The 27,928-nt window shown below is 38.9% G+C and overlaps 1 protein-coding gene and 1 long non-coding RNA gene across 7 annotated transcripts in view; one reads left to right on the top strand and one right to left on the bottom strand.

Moving 5' to 3' along the window:
• Positions 1 to 92: 92 nt before the first annotated feature.
• znf507 (zinc finger protein 507) lies at positions 93 to 27,465 on the bottom strand. Of its 3 annotated transcripts, XM_069901743.1 has the most exons (9): positions 27,357 to 27,464; positions 26,440 to 26,490; positions 17,796 to 20,229; positions 12,728 to 12,848; positions 10,012 to 10,123; positions 7,154 to 7,258; positions 5,186 to 5,320; positions 4,045 to 4,133; positions 3,001 to 3,201 (listed from the first exon to the last, which is right to left on the bottom strand). In XM_069901743.1, the coding sequence occupies exons 3-9, from the start codon at positions 20,046 to 20,048 to the stop codon at positions 3,086 to 3,088; spliced, it is 2,931 nt and encodes a 976-aa protein (XP_069757844.1). In that variant the 5' UTR covers positions 20,049 to 20,229; positions 26,440 to 26,490; positions 27,357 to 27,464; the 3' UTR covers positions 3,001 to 3,085. The 3 variants fall into 3 exon arrangements, with proteins under 3 accessions (XP_069757843.1, XP_069757844.1, XP_069757845.1); XM_069901742.1 differs by lacking the exon at positions 4,045 to 4,133 and having other exon boundaries at positions 93 to 3,201; positions 27,357 to 27,458; XM_069901744.1 differs by lacking the exon at positions 3,001 to 3,201 and having other exon boundaries at positions 4,046 to 4,447; positions 27,357 to 27,465.
• The window catches only part of LOC138744912 (uncharacterized), a 97,416-nt gene continuing 96,914 nt past the window's right edge, over positions 27,427 to 27,928 (top strand). For 2 of the 4 annotated variants that reach the window (XR_011345866.1, XR_011345865.1), the window contains exon 1: positions 27,427 to 27,786. This is a non-coding gene — a long non-coding RNA (uncharacterized lncRNA). The remainder of the gene's footprint in view (positions 27,787 to 27,928) is intronic. The other 2 variants (XR_011345867.1, XR_011345864.1) reach the window with 2 other exon arrangements.

Here is a 27,928-nt window from a genome sequence, read left to right as displayed (position 1 = left end):
TAGTTGCCATTAATACAAAACAAAGTGAAAGTTCTCAGGGAATTTGATTACCACCATATAGTGAGCAACTGAGATTAATTTTATGCATACAATTTGTATACAAGAATTCTCTGCTTTATTTCTGGAGAAATCGCCAAAAAATATGCTAAAATATGTTGCAACAGCAGAATGAGATCTATAGTCAGCTTTGACTTGCACTCTGGGTTCTTAATAGGCTTACTTTTCCAACCTGCAATCCAGAATGCTGAAGTAAGTGCCATGTACATTTAAAAACAGTGCATGATATCATAGTGGAAGTACTCTATCCTTTAGGACCCCCACCACCCAGGCCATGCTCTCTACACTCTTGCTACTCTCAGGAAAAAGGTTCTACCCCTTCGCCATCAGATTCCTGAATAAACAATGAGCCACAGACAATGCCTTTACTTTTAACTTTTTCTTGCACTATTTTTATTTATTTTACACTGTGACGCTGCTGTAAAACAATGAATTCCTTGACATGTTCATGACAATAAATTCTGATAAGTATCCAATCAAAGGAAATCTTGCCGAATTCTGATTTACAACCAACTGCTTGAATGTCAATTATAACAAACATTTAAAAGATTGGATTGAACAGCTGGTTTTCAAGCAAACATTCAAACCAGTTTCAACAAGTTCCCATGATACTCCCTGATAGGATGTTAACTTGTACGACGATTATAACTCAAGCTTTGCTTTCACCCATTTTAGGCAATGGAACTGGGCATTAGTGTTTTTTTTAAAACTGTGGTCAATATTCTATGCTATGAAAATACAAAAAGTCAACTAAAGTCCAACACAAGAATCTTTACATTTCCTTTAAAAAATAACCCACATTTAGAACTTGATACAAGTTTATCTGGGTACAGGAAAATGCATTTTCTGCTTAGCATACAGTACAAGTTTACCTTGCAATGGGCAAGGAAGCTCTTGCTCAAACACAATCTTCACATTTTAAAGAGACACAAACTAAAGTGAAAGCCTTCAGCAAACTTAAATTTATCTGTTGAAAAGCAACATAAGAGCTTGGATGGAAATATTTCATTCTCCGTTGTTTTTTTAATTAAAATTTCAAATTACAATTTGCCACGTATCTACTGAATGCAGAGCTGCCTTATATTTGTCATAGATCATAACTTAGGATATTATTGGGTCTCTTTCCTCATAAATATTTTGGAATTTATATACATTTTATGCTATTAATTTCTGTTTATCTGATCATTTCAATGCCCAAATTAAAGGCTAAAAATTCTGTTTTCAAAATTGAACAATAAATTTCAAAAATAAACATTTCAAAAACATAAAACCGTAATTTGCTTAACCATCATTTAATTGCACGAAATGCATGAAAGTAAACGTTTAACTCAATGTTAAATTGTTTTAAAATTAACATTGAATTTCTCCTTTTTGTCTGTTTATTGCAAATCCAACACAATTAAAAAATTTGGGCATACTTCTATCTCAAACAGACTTTTATTATTAGTTAAAAGTCTTAATGTACCTTAGAGTGCTTATTCAGCTCTAATGATTCAGTGCAATATTTCTGATAAAATGGGGAATATCACCTTTAAATTGTAAAATCAAACATTGCAACTTCAAGGACTCATTACAAATCAAAATGCTAAGATTTCTTTTCAAATTAATATGTTTCTTGTTGGAAACCGCACTGTTACAATGCTCAGGACAAACCCGAGGAATTAATGGTTCTATAAATACTCATTCTTTAAAGATGCTTTTGAATAATTTTCACTCATGATATAAACACATCATAAAATGCAGACACACTTTAAATACAGATCTCAATATTTTCAGTCTGAAGCAGTCAAGCTTCGTGAATGTTCCCAAACCTTAAATACTGATCTGAACTAAAGAATACAATAAGTTAACAATGTTCTGTTCCTAAAAATGGCTATTTTAAAAAAAAATGTCAAGTGTTCATTATGGCTGAAACAAAGGTGACTTTCCAACTCTTGAAATAACTTGGCAGTGGTGTGGAATTTCAAAGGTAATTTGTCTGTCGTAATACACTGTACCGATGAACAAAAATAAAGGTAGCAGGTGAAAGCATGTCAGCCTCTTTGAAGGTGTAGGAAAACTGCAATTATTCGTAGGCAAATTACCCAGTTAAGACCTTATTCCCTCATATTTCTATACACAGTGGAACTGTAAAGTCTCTGTTCTTTTGAAGTACGTCTGTTGCGATTCCTGAGTAAAAGCTGGTACAGTCTTAGACAACAATAGTTCCCTGGATAGAATTGAATAAGTGAAATTTTAAGTAAAACCTTTATTCCGTCCATAAATGTACTGCTACTAACAAGGACCAAGTTTTCATCAACATCTCCTTCCCTGCTGTTGCCCTGCAGAGATTTGTTCAGTGATACAATTATAAAATAGCACCATGACCAAAGTGCATAGACAACACAACTGCCTTGAAAAGCTCACTCTTTGTAACAGCTAAAAACTACATGCATAAATATAAAATAATTAAATAAATACAGAAATACAATCTGTATCAAAAATGTCAGTATTAAGAACACAGGGTGGGGGGGGTGGAGCAACGCAGAGAAAGTGAAATATTAAAATAATCCTTCAGCATTTGATTGCTTCTAGGTTATTTATACTGATGTTATTTCTTGCATTAATTCTTGTGAATGTGAAACTGTTATGTTGACATTTAAAAAAAGACATTTTTTGAAATGTTTAACATTCATTTTCTCTTTGCACTAAAGCAAACGTAACTCATGACTTCATCCACAAAGAGTAAAAAAAAAATAGATTTTCAAGGCTTTTTCTTTTTAGTCCAATCCACCCTATTCAGACTGAGAACAGTGGTCCTTGTTAAGGATGATGCTAATGATCTCTCCTTCATGCTCCTTCATGTGATCCATCAACAGCTCTTTGCTGGTGGATTCAAAGCCGCAGATACAGCAGCAAAACAATAAGAGACAAATCTCAGTGCCGGAGCGAGTTTGACTTGCATTTTTTCCTGCTGAATCGTTCACATTTACATCGGAATTCGATTTCTGGCATTTTTCAGGGCTTCCGGTTTCACCTGTAACATGACTTATTGTTTCTGAAGTTGCCACAAGTTTGTCAGGGTTAATCGGAAGATGAGCTGATGGGGGTAGTGACGTTTCCTCAACTTCCTCACCTGAGAGTTTTCTTTGGGGCTCCTGAGACCTTGAGTAAAATGAAAATACAAATAGGAATGCACAAGCAGAACATATAAATTCACTGTTTAAAAAGTACTTTTCATATCATTTCACCCCTTTGTTCAGTATCATCTTTACATCAGATAAGACCACCACCTGATTCTGGAAACATTTTTCCTTGTGACACTGCAGTTACAGGTTCCATCCATCAGGAATTTAAAGCTTGAAATGGGTGTAAATGGCCTTTCCAATTGCAGTAACCTGGAATGTTCAGTACCCAGTAGATTGAACCTCCAAAATACTCTCTATTCACTTTATTTTTAAAAAGTTAGACAGTATATTAATTCATTTTTGAGTGAATCTGAAGCACTGGGAAAGTTAGGCTTCAAGGGGACATGGCAACAGAACTAGGTGAGTGTTGTATGTGGAGGAAATGTAGCCCTCTCTCTCCCCCCGCCATGGTCTGGAATATTGTTTGTCGACCATCCACAATACACGAGTTCCCCCTTCGTCCCTGCCACCGTCTGGAACTTATTCAGAAGTCACATCACCTTAAATAATGCTATGCTTATGTCCAGACTCGTCTCTCTGTGAACCCATTGAACCTGAAACTTTCTCAACACAACAGTGAGTTTTAAGTGAGAGTGAAAACTGGACCCTGCTGAGTTAAAGTGCAGGAAGCAGGGCCCTGGTGAGTTAAAGGGAATCTGGGAACTGGCACTCCGGTGCGTTAAGGGAAACGTGGGAATTAGCCCTCAGTGAAGCAGAAGAACCGTTAGGTTTCTGAATGGTTAGATAGTGGTTTATCATAATTTTATTATACCTCCCCACTATAAAAACAAGGGTACTGGAACAGTGAATTTCCTCTTACCTCTCATGAGAAGAAAAATGTCTCCAGATTTGGCCAAGCTCTTACTTTCATGTTGTTTTATAATAACAATAAGCACCTGTATAAATACACTGTAACCAAGTATGACAAAGATTTAAAATAATCGATGATTAATCATTCTCATGACATCAGGTTCAATCTGGACAAGGAGACATTCTACTGTTTATCATCCTTGGTTGATGGTTTCCTGGAGTGAGTAAGAGATGGTTTCCTTGACAGATATGTTGGAGGACTAACTGGAGAATAGGAAATCCTCAAATGGTTGCTATACAATCAAGCAGGATTAATTCTTAAACTTGTGAATGGCCCCTTGGGGAAGACTAACCACAATCTGGTGGAATTTTTCATTAGGGTGGGGAATAACACATAATTCAGAGGCTTGAGTCTGGAATGTAAAGAAGAGTAATTAAAGAAGGAGAGATCTTTACCTGGACAATATCCAGGCATGATATGAAAGGTGACAAGCAACATTCATAAGTGCCAGGTATTGATGATATCCAACAAAAGAAATTTCATCTTTCAATCCTGACATTCAATAGCATAACCATCACTGAATTCCCAACTATCAATATCCAGGAAAGGTGCGGGGGCTATCATTGACTAGAAATTGAATTAGAGAACCCATATACAGTAAAATCCCTGGTATCTGGAAAGTATGGGAATTGGTTGGTGTGGGATAAGTGAATTTTCCGGTTGCTTGAGACTGCACGTTGCGTGAATTGGCGAGGCATGCCAATTTTAAACTTCCCTATTTTATTATCTATTTATTTTCCTTGATTTATTTGCCAATTGCCTAAATTCCAAGTAACAGAGGTTTTACTGTACATAATGTGGCTAAAGAACATTAAGAGGCTAGGTGTCCTGTGGTGGGTAATTCACCTAACTTTTCAAAGTTTGTCCATTATGAGGCTCAAGTCAGGAGCGTGATGGAATATTCTCCATTCGCCCAGATGAATGCCCACTTGATCGGCACTCCATCCACAACCATTCATTCACTCAACCAGTGATGCTCACCACCCATTCAAGGGCAATTAAATCTTGGCTCAGACTGAAAAATTCCATATCCCTTGAATGAATAAAGTTTTCACCACAAAAAGTCCATTTGAAAATTAACTATTCTCACCTGCTGCTTTGAGAAATAGCTTCATTTATGGCCTTATTCACCTGCTCATAGTTATAATTTTGGTCACTTGCATGTTTCCACATGTGTGATTTCAATGAGGGTGGATGGCTACACTCATATCCACACAGAGAACACCTATCAAGAAACAAAATCAAACAAACCAATTCGGACATTTTTAGGTTTTCATCTTGGTAAAAAAACTCATCAACAAACAGATTCAAAAAAGAATGCACTATTAAGTATCAGATAAAATCTAAATTATAATCTTGTTTAAAATGCAAACTGATCTGTAGCATCTACCTATGTTTCAAGTTTCTGGCTAGTTAGCCATAAAAGATGCAGACAATAATAAAAGCAAAGTAGGTGACCAACTTGCTATCCTGGATGTGGGGAGTGGAGACAATCAAATGTAACAAAGACTTAGATGAGAGCATGTCCTGGAGGACTCAGCAAGACAAAATGGATAAAGGCCAGGAATTAAAAAGGTGAAATCACTATGATGTGGTTATAACATGGGTCTCACAATAGCCAGATGATGAGATAAAGGGACAGATGTATAGGCAGATTAAGGAAAGGTACAAAAGCAGCATGGAAGTTATATTGGGTTAATTTAACTTCCCACTATCCACTAGGATTCCTTTATTGCCAGAAGCCCAGATGGGGCAGAACTTGTTAACCATGGTAGAGTCCATACTAGACCATGTGTGAGGAACTAAGGTTGGCAGGGCAAATAGATGGTATTAGATTAATTTGGTTTCATGGTCAGCACAGTCCTGTTCTATAAAGATGGTTCTTTTGTCATTTTATACCACAAAAACTCTTTGGGGCAGCATGGTTGACGCAGCAGTTAGTGTAACGCTTTTACAGTACCAGCGACTTGGACCTGGGTTCGAATCCTTGTATGTTCTCCTGTGGATTTGCCCCCGGGGGCTCTGGTTTTCTTCCCACTTTTCAAAACGTACTAGGGGTTGAGGGCTAATTGGGTGTAAATTGGGTGGCAGAGACTTGCGAGCTGAAATGGCCTGTAACCGTGCTGTATGCCCAAATTTAAATTTAAGATCTGGTGAAAAGTATAAATCCATATTCTGACTTTATATGGGTCATGTAGCCCTTGCAACTTAAATCTTAAAAGACTATAGTACCCCCACATAAAACATAGTAAGTTTGGATTATTTCCCCAATCAGGTCTGCTCCTTGAGGCATTAAAACATCTCATGCCATCGCTAGGCTTCTGAATTGAATACATTAAGTTGCATTAAATATGTTTTAGATTAGATGTGCTGATACGGTTGGAACTTTTTTTCATGCTGTTTGGTTATGTGTATACAATCTTTTTGGAAGAAACTTCAATCGTTTTTAGAATACCTGTATAAGATTAAAATAGTTTTAGATCCAACAGTATTTTTATTGGGTAGTTTGCAACCTCTGAAAGGTTTGGGATTAGATAAATTCCAGCTTGCTTTTGTATATTTAGCTTTATCCGTAGCGAAAAAATGTATTGCTAGTACGTGGAAAGATACAAATAGGATTGATATTAATAGATGGCATAATGAGATGAAATATTGTTTAATAATGGAAAAAATTATGTATGTTTTGCATGATAATTATAATTTTTTTAAATTAATAAGTGGCTGTTATACTCAGAATATTTACATTTCAATTTATATTCATTAGATTTTAATATGTATATTTAACTTTTTTAAAAATATTCTCTTTTTTCCTTTTTTATGGCTCTCCTTAGAAGAGTTGGCTGAAGGGGGGGGGTTCTTTTTTTTTCTATAGAAAAAAAACATTCATGTTGATGTTTAATTGCTATATATGTCATATATTATTTGTTTTTTGAACAAATAAATAAAGTTTTAAAAAAGTTGCATTAAATTTAGTCACAGTTTTAACAAATTTCTCATGTTAACATTGAGAAAATAAATATTCAGCAACTACTAAACCGCTGGCTTAGAATGTACTTACTTGTACTGTTCCAGCAACTGAACGGTCTGTTGCTCCTGTGGATGACGCTTCATATGACCCTTTAAGCTGTTTATATTTGTTGTTGCAAAGTCACAACTATTGCACCTGAACACAGACATTTAAAAATTCTTAATGTAATTAAAGTACAGTGGTTTATTGCAATATTTTACAACCCAAGAAATGAGATTTACTAAAATGCCCCATTTTTTAAAGAGTGTAATCTGTATTGGGTGCACATGTAGTTTGCACTTATCAAGTTGGGAATGCTTGAATTCATGGAAATATTCCGCCAGTTTTTACTGATAATAGGATCAGAATTAAACAAAATAATAGTAATTATTTGTTATCAACAAGTATTCATGAATAATACACACAAGACTTTCAAAAAGCAAATGATTAAAAAGAATTCTTTATTGCACTGGAATTAATTTGTGCAGAAAATAGTTTGTTCATAATTAAGTGTCAATGCACATTTGTAACTTATCTCAAATCCTTTTATGAAAGATTCTGACTTAATATATAATCAGGCACAATTCTGTTTGTGAAGAACTGCAGCTTTCTTTATGCACAAAATATGAAAAGCTCTGAGCCTGAAACTTTGCTGGCTTGGACAATGAAGTAAAATAAAGTTCTATTTTACTTTTGCAGAAATATCAAAATAGAATGAAATACTTTTACAGAATCATACATAGCACTAATAGGAAAGGTAATAGCACTGTAATAGGAAAGATAATAGCACTGTAATAGGAAAGGTAATAGCACTGTAATAGGAAAGGTAATAGCACTGTAATAGGAAAGGTAATAGCACTGTAATAGGAAAGGTAATAGCACTGTAATAGGAAAGGTAATAGCACTGTAATAGGAAAGGTAATAGCACTGAAATAGGAAAGGTCATAGCACTGTAATAGGAAAGGTAATAGCACTGTAATAGGAAAGGTAATAGCACTGTAATAGGAAAGGTAATAGCACTGTAATAGGAAAGGTAATAGCACTGTAATAGGAAAGGTAATAGCACTGTAATAGGAAAGGTAATAGCACTGTAATAGGAAAGGTAATAGCACTGAAATAGGAAAGGTAATAGCACTGTAATAGGAAAGGTTTTACGTAAGACTGACCTTAAGACATAGGAGCAGAAATAGGCTATTCAGTCTGCCCTGCCATTTAATCACAAGCTGATCCATTTTCCCATTCAACCCCAATGCCTGGCCTTCTCCCCATAACCTTCAATGCCCTGGATAATCAAGAACTTATCAGTCTACCTTAAATACACCCAATGCTCTGGCCTTTACAATGGCCTATGGCAACAAATACCACAGATTTACTACCCCATGCCTGATGAAATTCCTCTGTTCTAAGCAGATGCACATCAATCTTGAAGTTGTGCCCTCTTGTCCTAGACTATCCCACAATGGGAACAAGCTTTCTACATCTACTCTGTCCATGCCTTTCACATTCAAAATGTTTCAATGAGATCCTCCCCTCATTCTCCTAAATTCCAATGGGTATAGGCCAAGAACTGTCAAACACTCCTCATATGATAACCCTTTCATTCCTGGATCCTTGTGAACCTTCACTGAACCCTAATCTCAGCACATCCTTTCTTAAAGAAGGAGCCCAAAAGTGCTTACTTGGAGAAGTGAGGTCTCACCAGTGCCTTATATAGCCTCAACTTCACATTCCCGTTCTTGTATTCCTCTTGAATGCCAACATTGCATTTACTGGGGAGTGAGCAAAACCTGTTCAATGTTTTTGTCTAGGAAGCTACAGAAAGTCCATTCTGATAACATCACTGGTAATAAAGCATCTGGGATGTTTGTGTACAATGAAACAAATGGGGCCATAACAATAATTTAACGGATGAGAAATAGAGAATGGATAAAGTGACATAATAATGTGCAGACACATGAAGAAAAAGAGATGGTGGGAAAAACAGAGTGGAACACTGCAAAAAAAATTGATATTTTTAATATCGTGTAAATCAATTCATAACTTTAAGGAGCATGTCTAAGAGAGGTTGTGTAACAAAATTAATAATTAGGTACTTGTGTTATTGAAACTCGACAACTTGCTGCGAATTTAATGGGCGATTAATGTACAACTTGGAATTTTATGAAAATTACAAGTAGGCCAACCAGGTTACGTTATTGTGCTTCAAGTGTTCATCAGACAGTTTTAAATGCATAGAGGCTTCAGTTTCTACCCCTTTCAGACAATGAATTCCCATCTCCCAATTCTCTTTGGGTTCTTTTCAACTCTCTTCTAATCTTTCCAACAATTACTTAAATTTATGTCCTTTTGTGTTCACCTCTAAGTCCTCCTTTGTCATGCTGTCTAGTGCTTCCAAAATGATATAAATTTTGATGAAACCGCTCTTCACCTTTTTATTGCTTCAAAGAAAACAATCCCAACCAAGACAACTGAAAATTCTCAGCTTTGCAGAACTTTAAAGCTCCTCTGCACATTCTTCCTGGAATGTGAAGATCCACGAGCAGAAATTATGAACCACTTTGAAAGAGTAAAATAGATTTTTCCCCAATATTAGAATGGTCATTAATCAGAGGACATTAATTTAAAAGACTGAAGATAACACAACAGCATTTTGAATTCATATAGTAGAATGCAATACGAACAAGAATGGACGAAACAGTGAACCAAAGTACAATGGATAGCTTCTAAAAATATTTGTAAAGAAGAAAATTGGGCTGTGGAGAGGAAAGGGCTGAGTGGAAATATTGGCTAGCTCTACTAAACATATGAATTGAATGGCCTCCATAATATTCTGCAACATTATATTAAAATCTAGCTTGATGATGTTCTGATCAATGTTCATGTTTTCAAGTTTACAACTAGATTAATACCTGTAGGGCTTATCAGTGTTGTGGATTCTTCTGTGGTTTCGCACACCAACATAGGTCGAACTTGTGTAGTCACACCTATCACATTTGTGCAATTTCTGAGGTGAAACTATTTCTAGGTAGAAAAATTGGAGAATATTTTTAATAATGGTTTTGGATAGTATCTCAGATTTGCAGAATTATTTAATGCAAATACAACAGAAATCATATGGGACACACAGTCATCCACGTGACCTGTGCATCAACTTATACAGGATAAGTATATGGTGTTTGCACACAGAAAAAAATCTTGCCTGCCTCCGTAGTTCTCTCCGACCTGCCTGAGCTGCACGGCATTTTGGTCCCTGAAATCAGGTCTTGATTAAAATATATACACATCACAAAAGAACCTGCCCCTCCCCCATGTCTTAAATATCAATCTTTATATAATTATTCAATGGGCAGTTGGGGCTAATTGATAAGCAGTAAAAACATAATGCAAGAAACAATTCAGCTGCTTGCTGATTTTGTGAAATGTAATTGTTGGTGTAAATATCTCAAACATTTGTCAGACCACCAAATATTAGACATGTTTTCCAACATTCAGAGAAGCTGTGAATATAGAGAAAAAATAGAAAACTATCAAAAAAATTTGAATGGCTCATATACTGTGAATAATCTCAGTAGAACCATTAAAAACATCAACCAACCTCACTTCTACTGGAAAAACCAAATAAACCAATTTTCTTTCAAATTACTTGGAAAGGATTATGATCCTGTTTTTTTTTTGCAAAGAGAGAATTTTATCATCAGGCTGTCAAAATATTGAAGACTACTCCATTTGTTTGGAACGGTATTGCCATAGCATTCTGATGTGTATAACAGATCATGCAAAACAAAAAAATTCTCATTCTGAAGTGTTCTTTATTCCCAATGATTTTTTATTCCTTTATCTCTTTTTCAAAATCTGGGTGCAGCTGGTAAGGCTTGAACTGTATGGTCATTTCAAAGGGCATTTACAAGAATAGGAAGACATTTTACTCCATGAAACCAGAAAAGATGAGTTCAATACTAAACCACCTAAGCAGTCAACATGGGACTCTTGGGAATGGGTGGGAGGTGACATGTGCTGATTATGCAGAACCAGGTATGTGGTCCACTGAATGTGCAAGGCCATGGGAAAATGTAACCTGGTTTGAGGGATTGTATGGGGGAAGCATTGTAGTTCCTTCTGACCAATAAAGGATGTTAATCAGGTATTTTACTGTTAGTTTAGGCAACTCACATCGAGTCCACGCTGCTGAAGATCCAGCTGCGCTGGATGGGTCACGTCTCCAGAATGGAGGACCATCGCCTTCCCAAGATCGTGTTATGTGGCGAGCTCTCCACTGGCCACCGTGACAGAGGTGCACCAAAGAAAAGGTACAAGGACTGCCTAAAGAAATCTCTTGGTGCCTGCCACATTGACCACCGCCAGTGGGCTGATAACGCCTCAAACCGTGCATCTTGGCGCCTCACAGTTTGGCGGGCAGCAACCTCCTTTGAAGAAGACCGCAGAGCCCACCTCACTGACAAAAGACAAAGGAGGAAAAACCCAACACCCAACCCCAACCAACCAATTTTCCCCTGCAACCGCTGCAACCGTGTCTGCCTGTCCCGCATCGGACTTGTCAGCCACAAACGAGCCTGCAGCTGACGTGGACTTTTTACCCCCTCCATAAATCTTCGTCCGCGAAGCCAAGCCAAAGAAAAAAAGGCAACTCACAGTTCCCCATAGCTGTCAGTTTTCCTCAAATTAGTGTCCAGGTTTTAAAGAATTTCCAATTTGTTTTGGTATACAGGTATTTGGGCAACACCTTGAGATGCACTTTAGATACACCGGGTGGGTTTCCAATGGTTTAGACTGGACTGTGTGGCTGCAGACGCTGAGACAGCACTGTCATAAGTGGTGCTTCAGGCAATTTTTGCCAATGGCGAACTAATTTTGTGTAATGACATTTTTTATTATATGACAATAGATTGAATCAATGTCAAAAGGGAAAGAGCTGGTCTTGACAAACTAAAATGGTCTGACACCATTTAAAAAAATTAAATTTAGACATACAGCCATTTCGGCCCACAAGTCCGTGTCACCCAAATACACTCAATTAACATACAGCCTTGGTACTTTTCAAACAGTGGGATAAACCAGAGCCCGGGGGGGGGGGGGAAAGAGATGACCCACACAGACATGAAGAGAACATACAAACTCCTGACAGACAGCAAGGCATTCAAACCCCATCCCGATCGCTGGCGCTGTAAAGGCATTGCGCTAACTGCTACACCAACCGTGCCATAAAAAAGCAGAATTTTAAACTAGTAAAAAAAAGTTCCAATCATAACCTCTCTTCTATTTTACAAACTGCTAACTTCTTTCAAGCATTCATTGTTCACTGAAATGATTAATAATTGTCATTGGTTTTCTGAAATAAAGCCTGTTAATTCACCTTCTGATTAAAGAGAAACAATTATTTAAGCCAGGCAAACACAAGACTCTGAGGTATCAGAGGGCTGCTTCTATGCAAGTAGCTTGATGGTATATGGACTTAAATAAGTTTCTTGCCTTGGCCCCAAGAAACAAACCATATAAATCTAATTTAAAAATGAAAACTGATTTTCCATATTTAATCTGGCATAGAATAACTTGATTTAAGTTGATTAATGATACTTTTGCAAATAAAAACATAAATATTAACATTACGTTCTTGTGTGTTTTCTGATTTCTGTTCTCCACTGAAGTCAGTATTTTCATCATTTGTTTCCACAGTTGAGGAAATGTCAGAAAGACGATGTTGTTCACGTTCGTGGTTCCTCAGTTGACTCTATCAAAGATCAAGATGATCAGAATGGAAAAAATAATATACATTCACATTAAAAGAAATTCAACGTATTGGTGGCAAAATTAAAAGTGGTAATACAGAAATCATTTCAGTCTCAAAGAATTGCAATAGTTTATCGTCAGAAGAAAATGACCTGAAATGCATGTATTTGGCCAGAATGCAAGGATTCATCAGTCAACTATTTTGAAATTTTAATTCAAATGAAAACAAACATTTCAAGTCAACAAGCCTTAAAGTCTTGTGTTAAAGAAGCTGCTCATGGCTACCTTACAATTAGGATTGTTTCTCCAGTGAGTGGGATTTGGAGCGAGAGAGCGGCTGTTTTAAATAGGTGAGTAAAGTGCTGAGCAGTCCTTTCCAGCGAATGGGAGTTGGAGCTAGAGAGTGGGAGAGCAAACTGCTTTAAACAGGTGAGTGGTATAAGTGGAGCAGCCAGCATGGGAATGGCCATCGTGGGAGTGGGCCGAAGTTAGAGTGGATCATTGAGGCTTTGGCTCAAGAGGCTTCAGCGAGGAGGCAGAGACTATGGCGAGAGTTTATTATTAATTATTCTTTGACCCTGTGTAAGTGCCAAGGTAGAGTTTGTAGAATGGCAACAGGGTTAGTGGCATGTTCATGGTGTGTGATGTGGAAATTCTGCAAAACTTGACATTTCCCTGATAGCTACATCTGCATGAAGTGCATCGAGTTGCAGTGTCTTACCAACCGTGTTAGCAAATTGGAACAGCAGCTGATGACCTTCAGCATGTACAGGAGAATGAAGAATTTATAGACAGGAGCTACAGGGAGGAACTGTAGTTACATCAAAGCTGCAGGAGGCAGGAAACTAGGTTACTGTCAAGAGAGGGAAAGGAAAGGCAAGCAGGCACATTGTGCAGGGTACCCCTGCATCCATTCCCCTCAAATTGGCTTAGATGCTGTTGTGGGGGGGGGGGGGGGGAAGCAACCTACCAGGGCAAACCCAGAGTGACCACAGACAGGAGATTGATTCTCTGGACATGCACACTTTAATTGCATGTAAGTTTTTAAGTACAAATTTAAAACTGTGGAGCACAGGGACAAGGAGGGCACTGTAGGTAGGAAGCTGAAAAAGGGTAGTAATCTCAGGATTTCTGCTTGTGCCACAAACCAGAGGGTAAGAATAGGATGATATGGCAGATAAATGTATGACCAAAGAATTGGTTCAGATTTGTGTTCATTGGGATCTCTTCTGGGGAAGGTATGATCTGTACAAACAAAGATGGGTTACACCTGACCTTGAAGAGAACCAATATCCTGGCAGAGAGGTTTGCTAGAACTGTTGGGGAGGGTTTAAACTAGCTTGGCAGGGGGATGGGAGACAGAATGATAGGGCAGAGAAGAGTTTTGAAACATGTTTATTTGGGAGATGAATTGAGTGTATGTGGAATTTCAATGTTGTGGCCATTACAGAGACTTGGCCGACACATGGACAGGAATGGCTGATGCAGGTGCCTGGGCTTTGATGATTCAAAAGTGATAGGAAGGTAAAAGAGGGGAGGGGAGTACATTACTCATCAGGGATAGTATCACTGCTGTTAAAAGGGAAGTCATTGTGGAGTGATTGTCTTCGTCAATGTGGGTGGAACGTAGAAGCAGGAAGGGAGCGATCACTCTAATGGGAGTAGACTATCAGCCCCCAATAGCCCTTAGGATATTGAGGAGCAGGTAAGTAGGCAGAATGTGGAATGGTGCAAAACATAACAAGCTTGTTGTCATGGGAGACTTCAATTTTTTCTAATATTGACTGGGACTTCCTTACTGCAAGAGGGATCGATGGGGCAGAATTTGATTGGGGCGTCCATGAAGGATTCCTGACACAGTACGTGGAATAGTTGACTAGAGGCGTGCCCATTCTGAATCTAGAACTGGGTAATGAACCTAGTCAGGTGACAGATCTCTCAGTGACAGTGACCACAACTCCCTGGTCATTAGCTTAACTATGGACAAGGATAGTAGTCAAAAATGGTTAAGTGTTTAATTGAGGAAGGACTAATTCTGATGGGATTAGGCAGGAACTGGGGAAGAGTACATTCGGAATAGATATTCTCAGAAAAAAAAGCACAGAAGCAATATGGAGGATATTTAGGGAACATTTCCACAGGCTTCTGGATAGGTTTGTCCTACTGAATCATGGAAAAGATGGTAGGATAAGGAAACCGTGGTTGACAAGAGGTGAGACAACTAGATAAGAGGAAGTGGACATAAGGTTTAGGAAGCAAAAGACACGAAGGGCTCATGAGAATTATATGGTAGCCAGGAAGGAACTGAAGAAAAATTAGGAGAACTGGAAGGGGGCATAAGGCGGCCTTGAAAAGTAGGACTGAGGAAATCCAATGGCATTTTATGCATATGTAAAGAACAGAAGGATGACTAGAGTGAAGGTAGGGCTACTTAAGGATAAAGGAGCCTACATGTGTCTGGAGGAAGAGGAGGTAGGGAAGGTCCAAAATGAATACTTCGTTTCAGTGTTCACCAGAGAGAGGGACTTTGGACAATGTGAGGTCAGTATAGGACAAGCTTTTGTGCTAGAGCAAGCTGAGGTTAAGAAAGAGGACATGCAGGATCTTCTTAAAAGCATTAGGATTGATCAGTCTCTGGGACAGGATGAGCTATCCCCCTGTTACTAAAGGAAGTGAGGGAAGAGTGAGGGATGCAATGATCTTTGCATTCTCCTTAGCCACAGGGGAGGCACCTGAGGATTAGAGAGTGGAAAATGTAGTTACCATGTTTAAAAAAAATGTAATAGGGAGAATCCTGGGATTATAGGCCAGTGAATCTTATGCCAGTGGTGGACAAACTATTGGAGAGGTTTCTTAAGGATAGGATCTATGAGCATTTGGAGACATCCAGTCTACTCAAGGATGGTCAGTATGGCTTTGTGAAGGGCAGGTCATGCCTCAAGGCTAAATGAGTTTTTTTTTTGAAGTAACAAAAGAAATTGATGAAGGAAGGGCACTAGATGTGGTTATATAGATTTTAGAAAGGCATTTGACAAGTTTCCCCATTTTAGAAATTCAGAGTTATGAGGTATGGGATCCATGGAACCTCTGCTGTGTGGATTCAGAATTAGCTTGCCTGCAGAAAGCAGAGGGTGGTAGCAGATGAAATGCATTCTGCCTGCAGGCCAGTGACTAGTGGAGGACTGCAGAATCTATTCTGGGAACCCTGCTCTTTGTGATTTTTATAGATGACCTGGACAAAGAAGTGGAAGGATAGGGAAGTTTACAAATAACATTGTGCAGAAGGTTATCGTAGGGTAGAACAGGATAGAGACAGGATGCAGAGTTGGGAAGAGAAGTGGCAGATGGTGTTCAACCTGGATAAGTGTGAAGTGAAGCATTTTATATGGTCAAACCTGAAGTCAGCATATATGATTAATGCCAGGATTCTTAATAATGTGGAATAATAGAAGGACCTTGGGGCCAAATCCATAGATCTCTCAAGGTGGCCACACAGGGTTGATAGGGTAGTTAAGAAGGCTCATGGTAATGTTGCAGCTCCGTAAAACTCTAGTAGACCACAATTAGAATCTTGTGTTCAGTTCTGGCTGCCCAATTCAGGAAAGGTGTGGATGCTATGGAGATAATAAAGAGGAGATTTACTAGGATGTTGCCTGGATTGGAGAATGTGTCTTCTGAGAAGTGAAGGAAAATGAGGACTATCACATTATGAGAGGCTTAGATAGGATGGACAGCCAGGACCTTTTTTCCTCCCAGGCTGACAGTAGTAAATATCAGAGGATATCTGTATAAGTTGAGGGGAGGAAACTTTAAGGGTGACATCAGAGGGGAGGAAACTTTAGAGGAGACGTTAGGGGAAAGTTTAAAAAAAACTGAATGGTGGGTGCCTGGAATGCATTGCCAGGGGTGGTGGTGCATACTGATACAATAGGGACATTTAAAAGACTCTTGGACAGGTACATGGATTCAAGAAAAAGATGGATGTGAGGTAGGGAAGGTTTAGATTGTTGAGTAGGTTTATATAGCTCACGGCAACATTATGAGCTGAATGTTGTAATTCAGTGGATCTCAACCTTTTTCTTTCCACTCACATATCACTTTAAGTAATCCCTATGCCATCGGTGCTCTGTGATGAGTAAGGGATTGCTTGAGGTGGTATGTGAGTGGGAAGGGAAGGTTGAGAATCACTGCTCGAGACCCAAATGTTACTGAAATATTTTGCTTGAGAAAAATTGTCATTGGCCATTTCCTTTGGAGTTATGAAACTGCACAGAACGAGTCAATTAGGGATGATTAAAACAGATTTTCAACCTTTCTTTTTCCACTCACACAACCACCTTAAGCAATCCCTTACTAATCACAGAGCATCTATGGCATAGGGAATACTTAAAATGGTATGTGAGTGGAAAGAGAAGGGTTGAGAACCACTGTTTGTAATGTTCTAAATCCACCATCTTCTAAATATTAATCCAACATTTACTTTCAAAAAGGCTGATTAAAACATTTAATTCAAAAGTACAGTATATGAAATTCTGTTACGATCATTCTTTTTTTTAAAACTTTATTTAAGATTTTATAATATGAATAAAATAGAAAGTTACAGTAAAAAGATTAAACATAAGATAATAAAAATTACAATACTACATCGGCAGACTAAATAAACTAACCCCCCCCCCCCAAATGAGTACACAACATTAATGACCTAGCTTAAAGTTAGTCTAAACCCACCCCCACCGTTATGATCATTCTTAAAATTTAAAGGAACAGTGAGTGGCCTTTTACAAATGATTGGACTATAAACAGGACTCTTAAATACTGTACATTTCTGAAACTGCTTTACTATATCACAACAGAATAATTTGTAAAGCCATTTTAACAAATGATTGTTTCATTTTAGTTTCTTAAAAAAGTATATTTAAATAACATCAGTACTGTATTAAAAGCTTACCTTGTAATAAAATGTTGCATTGCATCTTTTGCAGTGATACATCCGAGTTTTGCAATGGTTTATCATATGACTCTCCAGGTTATTGCTATCAGTGGCTACGTGATCACAGATTGGGCACTGGTAAGGCTGTCGTTGCCGGTGAACTCTTAAATGCTGCTTGATATATCCCTTGTTGCCACTGCTGTAATGACACAAGCGACAACGGTAAGGCCGTTCTGTGTTCGCTATATACTCCACTAGGTTGCCCATTGCACTTAGATCACTTGAAGATTGACATTGTGCATTATCCTGTAATTCTTTCAGGATATCTTCATCAGAAGTATTTTGGTCTGTTCTTTCTCTCAATTTTTCAATCACAGTGAGTAATGACATGCTGATGCCCATTCTGATTGGCACTTCGGAAAAGCCTGATTTAGTTTCATCAAGTTGCAAGTCATTCCCAGCATCATCTGCCGAATAGCTGTGAGCTGGAGGAATAGAAGAAGTGACTTCCAAGTTTCTCTGTCCTGCATCAGGCTCAGAACTTTTAACACTTGCTCCGGTAAATTCTGGTGCTCTCATTGGCATTGTAACAAGAGCTTCTGCAGCCAATGAATGAAGCCTCAAAGATTCAGAATTGGTTCTCCTTCTTGCTGGTGGGACGTTTTCATCAACTGCCACAGGTTCAGTAGATTTTAAAGCATTATTATTCTCTTCTGGATTCCACCTCAAGACAGATGTTTCCAGTTCAGCTGTACTGGTAGCTTGTTGATACATGTCTGAATTATCTTCACAATAGATCATGTGAGACTTTTCAGAGATTAGCCTTTTTTCAACTTCAATATCTGGGGTCATCAGAAAGTGCTTTTCTGGAACACTCTCCCCTGCTCCTGGGACACGCTCTACTATAACATTGACGTGGCCTGCCTTGTTAGAACTGCAGTTAATGATTTTCTGTGCGGAAGAAAGAAGGCTATCTGAAATTGTACTTTCTTGTTCACAATGAAGTATCAGAGGTGCAGTTTCCACAATTTCTACCACAGTATGAGTAGGTGTTTTTGACTGAGTGAGACCAGAATGTTTCACAGCATTGTCAGGTAATGTGGCTTTGCAATCCAATGACTCCATTACGGTGATTGGGGCGGAAGCACAAAACTGCAATGGATTTGAACTAACACAGTGTATACTTTCTGATTTTTTAGCTGGTGAGAAAACAATTATTGATTCATCCTCATGAGCTGTGAGACCAGTGGAAGGTATTGATGAGGTAGCTGGCTCACATTCCTCAAAAATTGGATAAGAACAATCTACTTCACCAGCATGTTTCCATGCATGTGTTTTTAACATTCGTTGACGATCACAAGCATAGCTGCAAATCAAGCACCTGTACATTCCATACTGGTCATACGTGTACCACTTTCTTGGGCCTGGTTCGGCATCAAAATCAATATTTAATTTTGAATTTTTGCTGTCCATGCTACTGAGAGAGTTTGGCCTTAAATGCTGTGGCAAAAGCTGTTTTCTCTGTATCTGGACATCCTCAAGGTGCATCCACATATGAGCTTCAAGTTCCTCTTGCTTTTTGGAAACAAAGCAACATTCAGAGCACATCAATACCACTTCACCTGACTTTCCATGTTGCTCAAAGTGCTCCTTTAGTTGTGAAAAGGTCAGGGAATTGAATTTGCACCAATTACACTGGTATCGGGTGAGTTTCCTATGTAGATATTTGTGCGCCACAAAATCTTTAGAAATAGTGGTTGCAAAGTTGCAATGATCACATGTATAGTTCGCAACATTGCCATGGCTACGTATGTGTGTATAATAGACAGATGGCACTGGAGTTACAAAGTTACAGAGGGAACAGCTGAAGTTCATTGATGCTTTAGGTTTATCTGCAAAATCAAGAGTCTTCAGATCTAGTCCGTTACAACCCTGAGGCAGACCTTCAGTTTCAAAACAAGTCTGTCGTACTGAGATGTTATCTTTTATTTCATGGTTTGAATCCATAAGTTTTTTGGCTGTACTCTCACAGCTGTCTGACTGCTCGATTATTGCACTTTTTGTATCACAAGTACTAACACAAGGCCTCTTTTGACCAGCTAGAGAACACTGCTTTGATCTTCCCTTCTCCACTATCTTACTCAATTTTTCAATAACTTGAATTAACGAGCCTGGTTTTTCCATTTTTGACACAATTTTAGTATCCATAAACGAATGAACTGCTATCTGTTTCAAGAGATGTCCATCACATGTACTTTGTTGAACAGCCATGGCTTTGGGCTTCACTTTCTGTTATGGCATCTGAAATCATATTGTCCTGTCCAGTGTAATACAGCTAGATATTTCATTACACCTATAAAAGCAGAAAAAATCCTCTGAAGATGAAAATCCATTGAAGATCCAACTGTTCATGCTGAGTGAAGAAACTGGAGAATGTGCAAAATGTTGGATTCTGAGGATCAGAATATGCAGGAGGTAAAGATATGGGTGGTCAGAGTGCAGCACATTTTAAAAATTAGAAGAGATGATTCTATAAAGGGAATTAACAATGATAATAAACATTTTAAAGTTCAGACTGTATTGTGCAAAGTGGTGTTGGATCAGCAGATCCTAAAGCAGGAATGTGCAGCATTGATTTAGAAAAGCTGAAGTTTACAGCAGATGCAATACGAGAGGTCAGCAAGAAGAACATTAGAATAGCTAAGTGTGGACATAAAACAATTAGAAGATGGTTTTGGTTGATGCCTAAATGGTCAAATTTATAAAATGAATGGCTTATATAATGATGTGTGGACAAGGTTTTCAGCTTGAACTGGGGATAAAGGCACCTTTCAAAATTGGATCAATAATTATTCAGGATGGAAGGAATGGTTTCTGTTGACCAAAGTTTAGCTGGATATAACTGTAACTCATCAAGAACTGGACATTTTTTCAATTAGTCTAGACAGGAGTATTACAAGAGGTAGAATTGCATGCAATCAGTACACATATGGAAGCTGACCATCAACTAATGTCCATATTTTAAAAAATAATTTGAATGGGAATGGTATGCTTATACCAGCTTTAGTCTGTTGTGGGCACTTAGACCTCCCAGCCTGAGAACTGAATGGCCTGTGGAAGTTTGCAACGTCCTCCTGAACTCCAGGGAAATACAGCAGAGTCCTAGATTAAGTTTTGGAATGCAGTTGGCTGAGAATTCTCTCAGAATTCTATACTCATTAATTACATTCTTTAGGCAGTAGCATCAAATTAGGAATTCAATGGAAAGGATTCAGGTCAGCACCCACAGAAATAATGACCCTTCTCTTATCTGTTTCTAAGTAGCATTTCATACATTTCCAGAAGACAAATACGATGATTGAATTTGTGGTCAATGTGGAAGCTTGCTGACCTCAAGAATATCCGAGCAAAGAGTTAGTAATCTTTGTGGTAAGAACTTCCTCTTTATCAATTTCTCTTGTAGCCAGATATCAGTTTAACAGATCCCTGGAATTCAACAGCTAGATATGATTAAGCTAGTTGACCAATCATTAATTACTTTTTAGATAGTTTATCACAAAGTAAAAGTGGTTATCAAACATTATACAGAGACAAAATAAACATCAGAACATGTATATATGGTTAAAAATAATCTCTATATAGCTTAATAAACATTTTTAAATTTAAAAATATTTTGGAAAAATGTAAGGGAATTATAATAAATACCCCTTGCCTGTACACGGAGCAGTAATTAACCACTCATTTGAACTTTAATTAATAAACTAACTCAGTATAACAGTGAAGGACTCATGTGCCTGGAGATTACCATTGACCATTTTAAATACTGAACACTATACGATCAGCAAAAGGCAGAACTTCAGCACACATTCCTTTATTACAGAAATATTTCTTGTATTAAAGTAACAACAAAAGGACTGAAATATAAATATGACAGTCTCTCTATTCACTGTTTAGTTTTCAAGTCAACACAAAGTTAATTTCAAAAACCCAGATGTATCTAATGAATTGTTGGAAAATGTAACATTTGCAGCAGCGATGGCATATTTTTCCTGTCACGGGCACTACTTGCAACTTAAAAGAGAGCAAAATAAAAATTAGAACAAAATTCCAGATCATGCTAGAGAGATCTTGAAGTCAAATATTAAAAGAGTAAAACATGAAAGTCTGCAGACACCATAATTGAAATTAAAAACACAATTCTGGCTCAAACTCGAAGCATCTTTATCATTGCAATGTAAAGTACTGTTTTACTTGTCGAGTTTCTCCAGCATTGTGTCAAATATTAAAAATTCTATTCAGTAAAATTTAGCTTCTTTAGGACAACAGAGATGTCTGGTTTTAATTATTAGTCAGGACTAAGAAAGCTAGCTTGAAAATCCAGTCATGGTCAATCCAATTAGGGTCACGTTCAATGCAGTTAGGGTCATGTTCAATCCAATCATGGTCAATGCGGTTTCTGCAACAATTCCATTCAGTTCAATTGGTGGATGGATGAATGTTGCAAATGACTGATCTCTAAACCATTTCCAGCAAACCAACACGATACCAAAACAAATGAATTAACAGTCTTTGATCATTAATGGATTAAGCACTCATACATGTATTATAGACCACCTATAAATTGAAAAAAAAACAACACTGGATTTAATTCAGTCAAAACACAAAGCGATCTCCCAGTTTGCGCCCAGTCACTCCGATGTAGATAAAGCCATAAAGGGAGCACCAGATGCAGTTGATAACTCATGCTGATATACAAGTGAAGTTTTGCTTCATTTGAAAGGACTGTTTGGGGCCCAAATGGTGGTGAGGTAGGAGATGCACCACAGCTGTTAGGTAATGTTACCACTAAATCTGAAAAAGTACATTAAACATACAAGTCTAGAATTTTCAAGAATTGTTATTTAGGAAATACAGTAGACAATTCACACACAGTGGCACCCACAAACAGCAAATTGATGTGACTAGATTATTTCTTCAACAATATTGATGAAGTAGTTAAATTACTTCAAATTACTATTACAGAATCCTTTCCAATCTAAGTATTCATAGTCCATTCTAAGGTGGAGATCTAGTTCCAACTTAATTATCATAAGCTTTGATTCTCTTGCATCCTCAGGCACAAATATAAAATTGTCGCAGAAAACATGATGACCACTTGGTCCACCAAAAAGGCACAAGATCCTTCGGGAGAAATCCAGTCAGTACCATTACACTTGATTATTTAGGTACTCTCCAACCAGATGGTACTAACACCAACTTCTCCAGTTTCCACAAGGCTCCCTTCCTGTCTCTCTCGCTTTCCCTATCCCTCAGCCTCCTTTTTTTGCAGATCTCTACCCCTATCACTTCTCAGCTTCTTTCTTCTCTGCCCTTCCACCCATATCCACTCAAGACCTCTTGCATGAAAGCCTGCACACCTCCTTTGTCCCTCCTCTCCTACTTTTTGTTTAGGTGTCTGCCTGCTTTTTGCTCGTACTTTGTCAAAAGGCCTGGGTCCAAATAGTAGGTTATATCCATTTGCTTCCCATGGATGCTGTGTGACCTGCTGAGTTTCCCTAGCATTTTTGTGTATTGCAGTATCATTACCATGCTCTTTTCTCAAAGGCCTGTTTAGCAAGGATTTTAAAAGTTCTGTCTTTATCATCGTAATTACAGGTAGGGAATTGCAGATCATAATCACTATTTGGTTAAAAGATGATTGTACAAAGATCACCCATGCCTATCACATTGCATCCATGACCCATTGTCCTTGAGTCATCTGCCAATGAATTCAGCTTTCCTCCCTTTCTAAACCTGTCAACAATTTTTACAGCTCATTTCAATCTTCTCAAGCATCTTTGATCTCAGAGGATCAATCCCAGCTTTTTCAATCTTACTTTGTAGCTATTTAAGATTTCATTAGGCCATTTCACGTCAGGCCTCCACCTACAAGAGTGGATCGAAAACTTAAACTTACCTTTCAGACAGGAGCCCTAAAAAGCTGCTCCAGCATCCCGTTCATATCCAGAGGTGCCTTGTAATGCAGGCAAGGCAACTAGTGCTGTAGCACCACCTGTCACAAATATGTGACAAAGCAATGGCCATCTTCCCTACCCATAATCTCCCAGGCAGCTGGAACTGCTCTTTGGTTCCCAGAACAGTTCCAGCTGTGTGGGGAATTATGGGTAAGGAAGATAGCCATTGCTCTGCCACATTTTGAGCCGCAGAGCGACCCGAAGGCCAAAGCAGCCCGCAGCAGCCATCTCCTGACAGCTCCCGCTGCCCCACCAGACCCCACTGATGGCTCCTGCTGGTTCCCACTGCCCTGCCTTGGAGGGAGAAGGGTGAGTGGGAAGATGGGTCGCAGGCTGATGACATCATCCACCCGCCCCTAACCAGCCGCTGTACATTCAGGTGAGAGATTATCCTTCCCCAAGAAGGATTGGAATCAGCATCTCAGAGCCAGCCACGACACATTCAGGAAAATACATCTTTAGCTGTAAGGGCGATGAACCTCCACCTTTACGGATTGGTATTTTCCTTGCTTGAAAGTGCCTATTGATTCACAACCAAGTGTAAATAAATCCATATTTTATGTGAACTGGCCAACTTCTGGCCTCTTCTGTCAGAGGAAATGGCATCCACCAATTCACCATTGATCTATTTCGCAATCTAATTTTCCTATGAGATCAACTCTTTTTTCTCAACCCTAATGAGGAGATCACCACCCTTTCCTGAACCAAGCCTTAGGCACCAATCTAGGAAATCTGCACCAAACCTCCAAATCAAATGTACCCTTACTTGGACCAAGATTAGACCTTATTTCAGTTACGACTTTTGCAAACTTTGATAGAAAAGCAGCAAACCTTTGTTACTATTATAACCCAACTATCATGCAATAAAGCATTAATGCAATGCTATTATTGCACCAGTGAGATGGGGTCAAATCCACTGCTGTCTGTAAAGAGTTTGCACCCTTTCCCTATATCAGTGTGGGCTTCCACTCAGTGCTCTAGTTTTGTCTCACCCTTCAAAATGTACAGTGGTTGTAGGTCAAATCGGGGTTTTTGGAAGGTACAGGTTCATGCACCAAAGGGCCTGTATATCTACATTTTTAAAAACATGGTTAGCGCAGCGTTTCGTACAATACTATTACAGCTCCAGCGACCCAGGTTTTGAACTATGGGCAAAGAGTTTGTGCATTCTCCCTATGACCTGCATGGGTTTTCATCGTGTGCTTGGTTTCCTCCTACCCTTTCAAAAAAAAGGTACAAGGTTGTAGATTAATTGGGCAGCACAGGTTTAATGTCTGGAATCAGCTTCTACTGTAAAGGTAAAATAACCAACATATCATTTGCCATCTGCTGAGGCTGCAGATTAATTGTATGCTTTGTGTTACATCGCAGACCAGCAGCAATAGAAATTCACTAAGACGTTTCAAAAATATATTTATTTATAACATATTAGCTAACTTAACCCCAACTGTGCAAATATATGTGTGTATATTCCTAACCCAAGTATATGTCTGTGTATATATTTTTTTGCTGAAAAATATCCTTTCAGACAAATGGTTGTCACAACTCCCCTTTTCCTTGCATAGGGGAAATGAAATGAGCAACTTCCACGATGCTTCCAAAACCCAGACACAGTCAGTCAAAATCAGTTTGGTCACAAATTGATACAGCAATTCACCTGCTTCCTTTACCCAGATGCAGGTTAATCAAAGTTACCTTTCCTTGGGTCACACTGATTTAATAATTCCCCTGGCAGGGAGAATCAGCTGAATTGTCCATTCACAAAGTCTCTCCATATCTGTGTTCATCAGATGGCTGGTGGTCAAAAATGAAATCCTGTTTCTTTAAGTGTTCCACTCACATGACACTCTCACTACCTGTTTTCCTGGATTAGCAACCATTGTTCTTTCCCTTCCTCCTGAGTAGTCAGTACTTGATGGTGCCATCCAGTCTCACCCCAACTGAGAATGGTCGCAGATTGTATTAATCCTTAAAATAACAGTCAGACTAAATGAAAATGTGAGCTCGTAATATTTGTCCAACAGATTTCACTTCAAAATTCCAACTTCCAATATAAACAACCACACATTTCTCACATGATACTCCAGCTGCCACTTCAATTAAACCATTTACATTCCTTTACAGACTGTATTTTCCACCTGCTCACTGTTCCAGATAGCAAAACCATCAAAATTGTTCTTTTCATCTCAATGCAATACTGTAGGGCAGACCTGATTAATGATCTAAAATCATTTCTAAGTGACACATGTATCCCATACCACTCTGCTACTATCTTGCTGCCAGTTACTGTTCCCCGTTTACCTCCTCCAGAATTCCTCCGCACCTTGTCAGAACTGTACCCACCAATACAGTGCTTGTATAAGATACAGAGGCAAACCAGTGCACACACATGGTGTGTGGGTGGGTGGGGTCCAATAATTAAGAATGTTCAAGGTGGGGGGGGGGGGTCACAGTCTCAAAATAGGAATAGGTTATTTAAGAGAGAACTTGCGATACATTTCTTCATTTGGGGGCAGTGCTTCTTTTAACATTTTATTGCCCAAAGTGCTAGATGCTCACTCATCAGCTATCTTCAAAACAACATGATGAATTCCTGGATTAAATGAATCAAGGGATAGGATTGGCAGTACTTAAAGGTAGATGATTACCCCTGATTTTGTGGAATATCAGAACTGGCTCTTCTAGGTCCCGTTTCAAATCTGTAAAACATGTTTTACATTTCATGACATTATTTCAACAATATCACTAGTGAAAGTTATACTTCCTATCCCATTTTTAATAACAATTTCCAACATGATCTTAAAACTAATGTCATCAAGATTACAACTCTACTTTCTTCTCATTTTATATAACTGATAGCTTTTCAAAGAAAGCCAATGGGTCTTGGCTTGAACGTTTGAGTTTTAATAACCCCGACCCTGCCACATTAAAGTGGAAGTGAGACTGGCTTCGGTTTCGAGAATTTGGCTTCAATCCTGTGACTCAAAGGCAAGAGTCTTAATTGAAGTAACACTGAATTTTAAGTAAAAAAACCCCACAATCCTGGAGCAACTCAGCAGGTTAGCATCCTTTAGCTAGCAAAGATGACCGACGTTTCAGGCTTTCTTTTCAGTGAGTTAGCATCCTTAAAGATGTGTTTTCCACGTTTCTCGGTTTGCAAGATTTGCGCTGAATGAAATATGGCAAAGTGCTGGCATCAAATCAACTTTCGATAACAAAAAGTAAACTCCAAAACAAGGGCAGTGCAACCCAATCAGGGTCATTTTTTTGTGCTCAACCCCTTTAAAGAACGTGGTCCCGAATGGGCGCTGCAGGGCCATGTCACCAGCCAGTGCCTTGCCGACCCTTGTCATTCTCCCATCCCCACACACTGCACGTCAATCACCTGGTTTCAAAGGCCGCGGTCGCCAGATGGGGACGGGGAGGGGTCCCTCTATCTTGCGCAAGGGGTGGGGGGGGGGTAAGGAAATCGTTGAGGGGTACTCCCTCGGGATATCACATGTAATTTAGAGTCCACCTCATTATTCCCGCAATTCCTAAGGCAGAAGGTGAGCTTTTTCCCTACCTGAAGAATTCCTATCTCCAACTCCACGCTTTGAACAAAATGCCGTCACTTGCTTCGACCGCGCATGCGCCCGAGGCTCAAATCTCGCGAGACGACGTTCGCCGCGACCTCGGGGAGGAGGGGGACACGTCACTTAGCGAGTGGGCAAAGTTGCCATGGTAACGAAGCAGTTACCCGACCCAGTTCAACTCATCCAGGTCGTTGACCCACGAAGCCAGTTCTAGTTAGCGCAACACTTCTCGCGGTTAGTTCAAGCAGTCGACCTCGAAGGGCAGAAGTAGTACACAAACGTTCTCGAGAGGCTCAGCAGGTCGCGCAGCATCCACAGAAAAGCGAAGGGTTCCCAACGTTTCGGCCCCCAGATCTTCGTTTCAAGGTGCAAGTAAAAGCAGGCAGGCGCCTGAATTCAAACAGGAAGAGAGGAAGGGAGGTGAGTTTTTAAAAGTTGGTCTCGAAGTGGTCCCATCTGATCGGTATTTCCACTGTTCCAGTTTAATCTTAAGGGTGCAAACAGAGGTTCAGCAAAGAAACACCCTTCTGTCCGTGGAGTCCACATGCTTACGCCTGGAGTA

Source organism: Narcine bancroftii, chromosome 10, assembly GCF_036971445.1.
Source record: "Narcine bancroftii isolate sNarBan1 chromosome 10, sNarBan1.hap1, whole genome shotgun sequence".
Lineage (NCBI taxonomy): Eukaryota > Metazoa > Chordata > Chondrichthyes > Torpediniformes > Narcinidae > Narcine > Narcine bancroftii.
Note: the sequence above shows the minus strand (reverse complement) of the source record. Positions and strands in the feature narration are given on the sequence as shown.

Bases quoted from the DNA above. Each gene is read 5' to 3' on its own strand.
- znf507 (XM_069901742.1), bottom strand. From the start codon at position 20,048: ATGGCTGTTCAACAAAGTACATGTGATGGACATCTCTTGAAACAGATA. The intron at 7,259-10,011 runs GTATTAATCTAG...GTCTGTGTTCAG, and splicing joins AACACTGATAAGCCCTACAG to GTGCAATAGTTGTGACTTTG. The intron at 3,202-5,185 runs GTGAGAATAGTT...ATTTTACTCAAG, and splicing joins GCTATTTCTCAAAGCAGCAG to GTCTCAGGAGCCCCAAAGAA.